Source organism: Macrosteles quadrilineatus, unplaced genomic scaffold (genome assembly GCF_028750875.1).
Source record: "Macrosteles quadrilineatus isolate MER2022 unplaced genomic scaffold, UCM_ALF_1.0 Scaffold_31__1_contigs__length_1484076, whole genome shotgun sequence".
In the NCBI taxonomy this organism is placed as follows: Eukaryota; Metazoa; Arthropoda; class Insecta; order Hemiptera; family Cicadellidae; genus Macrosteles; species Macrosteles quadrilineatus.
Window position 1 is genome coordinate 1,383,542 of NW_026542624.1, and position 5,945 is coordinate 1,389,486.

The window sequence follows — 5,945 nt, forward strand, 5'->3', positions numbered from 1 at the left end:
TATTTAAAAAATCGAATGAAGGTTTACTAATCAAAAAAATAGTTCTGTTCATAAAATAAAATTATAAATGCCTTGAATTCAATTTTAGAATTTATTAATTATAAAATTAAACTGTCATAACCTAATTAAACCAACCAAACTTGCTGATAATGAAAAATCGAACAAGGTTTACTAATAGAAAAAAATAGTTCTAAAATTATAATAGCTCAAATTGAATTTTATAATGTTTTAATTAACAAATTAAACTGTCATAACCTAACCAAACTAACCAAACTTGCTGATAATGCAAAAATCTAAGACAAAAAGTTAGTGCTACCGAGAGGATTCGAATCTGGTACCTTCAGATCCTCAGCCCGGCACGTTATCCATTAGACCACCGAGGCCGGTGGCTGCAAACCGTATCGTTGCGGTAATGGTGTTCCCTCAGCCAATAGAATGCTTTGCTTCCCCCACTCCGCATTGCCAGGGGACAACATCGTGATGATTTAGCGAAGGTTTAGACTCTAGTGTTTGTCACGTGCTCTGTTATTGGTTGCGGCCACTTTTAACTCCAGGCCACGGCCTGGTAGAATTGGCAACGTTAACGTTGCAGGTAGGGTTGTTATTTAGTGTCAGACGTCCCATAAGATAACATGGTAGACAGGTGACATCAACTCATTAGTTCGCACTTCATTGATTAAAATTAAATATTTATGTGCTTAAATTTATCAAAATATTGAAAATAAGACATACAGAATTGAAAACCATAACTTATAAATAAGTTATTTACAAGGTTGATACATCTACAAGGAAATATTATGTTTTATCCGTGCCATAGGTTATAACTTAGTTATTGTTACTACTCTTGACTATGGAAACACCATAACGCAACGCTTTTAAATATTTAGTGCCATCCTTTTTAATCTATGGCTCTAAGCTACGCAACCTACAATCTTAACATCAGAGCTAACCGCAATATTTTACAGAGAAAATCAGCTAAAAAAGGTAGACAAACTTTGTTTAGACAGCTGTTACCTACCGGTCTATCTGGATCTCGTCAGTCCTCTCCCTTATTATTGTCATTATTGTCAACAATATAATATCAAATATCAATAATTAAGTCAAGGTTTGTTTACTTGTTAGATAGGCTTATTAGGCTATATTATTTACAAAATTACCGTACAGCAATATCCAATAGACCAGTCTAAATTATTGTGGTTATAACTCTTAAAATTTATTTTAATTTAACTGGTGGGACATCATTAACATACAGTAGGCCTACTGTGCTTCATACTCATGAATAGAAATTAAGTAACTTTCAGTCACATTTAAGTCACCCTTAAATTTTTACTTAACTCAGCCTTTTGTGATCTACAAACACGTCAAAACGAGTCCAATGAAAATATCTCCTGAAGGAATATTTTTCTGCCTTAGCTGGATGGTTTTCAAAGTGAAAGCAAGTGAAAACTTACTTGCCAGAGGTAAGTCAAAAAGCCTAAGTTAACCCTCCGAGTGTCCATAGTTTAGGCCTTAATGTCCGCCTATTTTTGGCGCATTTGCAAGGTTTTATTAAAACGGATCTGAGAAACTTAAAACAATGTTAATTCTACGGCTGCACTTTTACTTGACGTCCTACACTCATTCGAACGAAAATATCGATCGATATATCGATTAATCGATTGCTTCATTTGATATATCGTTTGGTTGGTTAGGTAAGGTTAACCTAACCTAACTAACCAAACGATATATCGAATGAAAATATTGAATCGAAAAAAACAATCGAATGAGTGTAGGACGGCAAGTAAAGTGCAGCCAATTCTACTGTTCTATATACCATTTTGTTTGGAAAATCATGGGCTTCAATATTATACATAAAACATAAGGAACATTTGTTTCAAAAAATTTTTTTAGGTAAAAAAAAATATTTTGGAAAATTAAAAAAAAAATAAGTTCGCGCTCAATGAAATTGTATAAATTATAGGCCTATAAATATTTGAAAATAGCCACTTTGTTCTAAATTTTATGAGGATTACAAATATATAATAATATAAGGAAGTAGATTTGCAAATAAATAAGTTATGGGCAAAAAACAGATTTCAGTACATAGCGTTTAGCTAAGAATGCATAGCCTAACCATAGCTAGGAATCTGGCTGATAATTTACATCAATATCACTACCTACTTCTTCAGGATCATCAACCAGCCCTTCAAAATCACTTAAATCTTCTTATAATGCACCACGTATATCGTATATCACTACTTTTGATTTTTAACACTAAAACAATGATAAACGTAATAAAACACATCCAGTCTTTGGTCCGAGGTTAAACCAAGCTGTTTACAAATACGCACGTCAGCTGTCTGCTACAATATTTTCGGAACTAAAATGAATAGCGCTGAGAGACAGACCTCCGGAGAAAGCTCTGAATCTAACAAAAAGAACGATACCTAACTCGATCCAGTTCAATCCGATTCAGTCAGTCATAGAGCCTTCGCCGTAAACGATGTTCGTGTGTCGAAAAATCGACAAGTGACACTATACAAAGTGTGTCGTGAGTCGATTTTTCGACAAGTGACGCTCAGAGGGTTAACTAAGGTATTAACTGCCATAATTACATAGCCTAACTTTACGTTCAATACATTTAGGCTTAGGCCTAAATGGTCTAGGTATCTTAACAAAATTTGCTTTAAGAATTTGATTCACCATGTAACTTAATTAACTAGCATAAATTTACTGGCTAAGAACTGTGCCTAATAAGTGCTTTACCTGGAAAAAATCAAGAACCGCAAACTTCCGCGTACAGTTTCTTTCATCTGTTAGATCGGTTATGCGTTTTTAGGTGCGATTGATTTTTATTTTTTAAGCATTTAAGTAAGTTTGGGCCTACAGTAGGCCTATTGTTTCTTGGCCAGGATCATAGATCGTACGATTGCATCCTGTCATAGTTCTAGGTTGTGGTGAGCACCATAAATATTCACCTGTATAAGTTATTGCTAAGTTTCTCCGGGTACTTTTAGGTGTGTGTAGGCTACCATACTTTTAGGGGAAATTATTGCGACGAAGGTGCCTAAGAGAACTATAGGCCTAGTAATTTATGTATTAGAAACTAGATTTTTACCTGAAAACAATGGTGCAAAAATTTTTCTGCTGTCACAAAAACTGAATTAGGCCTAACTAGGATTTTTTGAATTTTATTAGACCTACTGTTATGCCTCTTGCTGGTCTCTGTCGCCATTACTGTGAACTGGCTGACTAACACAAACATGAACGATTGAAATGATCGTCTAGGGAAGAAGAAGTTAAACCTAAGATGACAAACAGTAAGTTTACTCAAAGAGGTCTCAGAGGCATTTGTAAATTCAACTGAACGTTGATTATGAACTACTGTATCTTACTTCACTTCTTATTTCGACATGTGAGGTTGGTAGATTGGGTGTTATGCAGATTCGTGACTGTATTAAGTGTTTTGAAGTTAGGTTAGATTAGGAAGGTAAAGTTTAGGTTATAATGAATCGAGTTGTTGTTTTATATTATCTCCAGACTGTTTTTGCACATGGCTACCAAAACTAAACTTAAACTAAAACTTTTCTGTAGAAAAGGGGGGGTCGTAGGGGGGCGGTGATGGTTCCACCGAATTCCTCGCCCCAATAATAGGGGGTATACATGTGCTTGTACTGCCTTACCGACAAAATAGGAGAAATACCCGGGAAAAGGGCGAAATCCCTGTCAAAGGATCCCACTCTCTAGAGCCATTAACTTACACCTACCGTCAAAGGTTCATACAGAGGTAACAACTTTATACCTAATACTTTATAATACTTCGCTGGACCTTTTCTCTCAGTTCATATACGCTCTGTTCACCCTTGTCTCTAGGAATGATATTTTACCCTGCAAGCTCCAGCTAACTTAATAGTTTTCCTTGCTTGAATTATCAGGTAAAAACTGAAATTAACATGGATGAAGATTCTTGGCACTTGTTGCAGGTTTTGGAGATCACATTCCATGGCACAACTTGGACGATGCCTTGAATGAAGCTAAGAACAATAATCTACCAATTATGTTGATTATTCACAAAACCTGGTGTGGTGCTTGCAAATGTGAGTAACTTTGATAGGCTATTGCAATTGTATGTTTTTCCAGAGGTATTAATTCATTCCATAAGGTGCAAAGGCACTATAAGTAATCAATGGTAATATGATATTTTAACTTGATCCACAAGATATTATCTGTTTAGTAAGCATGTTTTCCATTCCTTTGTACAAATTAAGAATAGCTTGAGCCACTTTTCTATCAATTTGTACATTTTCTTGGTTTGTGGCTTGTGGGTTCCAAAAACACAAGTCTCAAATTTAAAGTTAGCCTATTTGAGAACAACAGCTCCATATAAAATATGATGAGGTAATGTAGGTAAGTTACATACAAGATTCTGAAGCATATTTTGACTTCAGGTAAAATTGAATTGTTTTGCTTCTTTTGCTTCAGCTTTGAAACCAAAATTTGCTGAATCTAAAGAAATTGAAGAACTCAGCAAACATTTTATAATGGTTAATGTGGAAGATAATGAAGAACCTAAAGGAAAATCTTATTCTCCTGACGGTGGATATATTCCTAGGATTTTATTTTTAAGTAAGTTTTATTTTGATGTTGTAAAAGCTTGTTTGATTTTGGGATACAAAAATTGCAGTATCGTAGGTACCAATGATTCAGCACATTCACCAGTTTTGCTAATTGTAAACCTAGATCATCAAACCAGTGGTATAGTTGTAAATTTGCCAGTGTGAAAACGCTCACCATTATCAAAAAAATAACAGATAAGATTCTAGAAAAAATAGAATGTGAATGCCGTTTCCACATGTTTCCGCTTTACTACATCACTGATCAAAACAAACAGATTCTCCCGCTCAATTACTTGGTACCTTCCTATGGTTTTGCTATCACCAGTTTCATTTTGATTTTGGATGTTTCATCGTCAATAATAAATAATTTCTTATTACCCCCAGAAAAACTTATTAGGACCCTCTAAACTGGCCGACATTTGGTTTGTGAGGCAGAAATCTATCTTTTAATTGCAGCTCACCCTGAAGATAAATTTCAGCAACACATTGACCAGTATAATGACTTAGTAATCTCTTAAAAACCTTCAACAATGGACCTTTGATTAACACTTAAGTTTAAACTATTGCTTTATTTCAGATTCCGAAGGAGAAGTTCAGACAGAGTTTTACAATGAAAATGGAAACCCTCAGTACAAGTACTTCTATCCTGATGCAGAGAGTATTGTTAAAATGATGAAGAAAGTTTCTGACGAGATTTCAACCAAACCTCGACCTATAGCTGATGAACTTTGATCCCTTAGAAATGAGGGTTGTAAACAATTTTCCTGATATGTACAGTTTTGCTAAAAGTTAAGGCCTATTAAAAGTTTTTAGATAATTGATAATTTTGTTCATCCTCCTGAATTTGAAAAATATGTCAAATTAGCAGTAGACAAATTTTAAATTTATTACAAACTAGTTGTTTCCAGTTAATTAGGCTTAGAATACTGACTGACAGAGCAGTTAAAATGTTCATCTTACTTTTAAAATGTTAAATAAGAAACTCTTCCCATACTAAGTTTCTTGTAAACACTCTAACGTCTTTAGCCAGATGACCTTGGTTTAGTTGTTCTTTAACCATTATATTTAGATGTAGATTAGCTCCACAAGCAACATGATACAATCCACAATCTACAGCATGTACAGTGGCTACATAGAGTGGCGGATGCATTCTAATGATTGCAGGCTCCTACCTGTTATGTGTAAAGTTAACCGATTGCTATTATCAATATTGTAGCACATGGTTGCATTGTAATCATTGTATATAACTAGATTTTAATTTGATAACGTGGAATGGAAGTTGCAGATTGAAAATTGATAACTTAGTATAAAACTAAACTAATCCATAAAAATAGTTATTTGTGCAACTAG

At 34.4% G+C, this 5,945-nt stretch overlaps 1 protein-coding gene across 1 annotated transcript; it reads left to right on the forward strand.

Annotated features, from left to right (window-relative positions):
• Nucleotides 1-1,044: 1,044 nt before the first annotated feature.
• Nucleotides 1,045-5,413, forward strand: LOC129005719 (thioredoxin domain-containing protein 12-like). The gene is made up of 4 exons (XM_054434700.1): nucleotides 1,045-1,460; nucleotides 3,963-4,076; nucleotides 4,462-4,605; nucleotides 5,173-5,413. Exons 1-4 carry the CDS (start codon nucleotides 1,376-1,378, stop codon nucleotides 5,325-5,327), a joined length of 498 nt encoding a protein of 165 aa, XP_054290675.1. The 5' UTR covers nucleotides 1,045-1,375; the 3' UTR covers nucleotides 5,328-5,413.
• The last annotated feature ends 532 nt before the right edge of the window (nucleotides 5,414-5,945 follow it).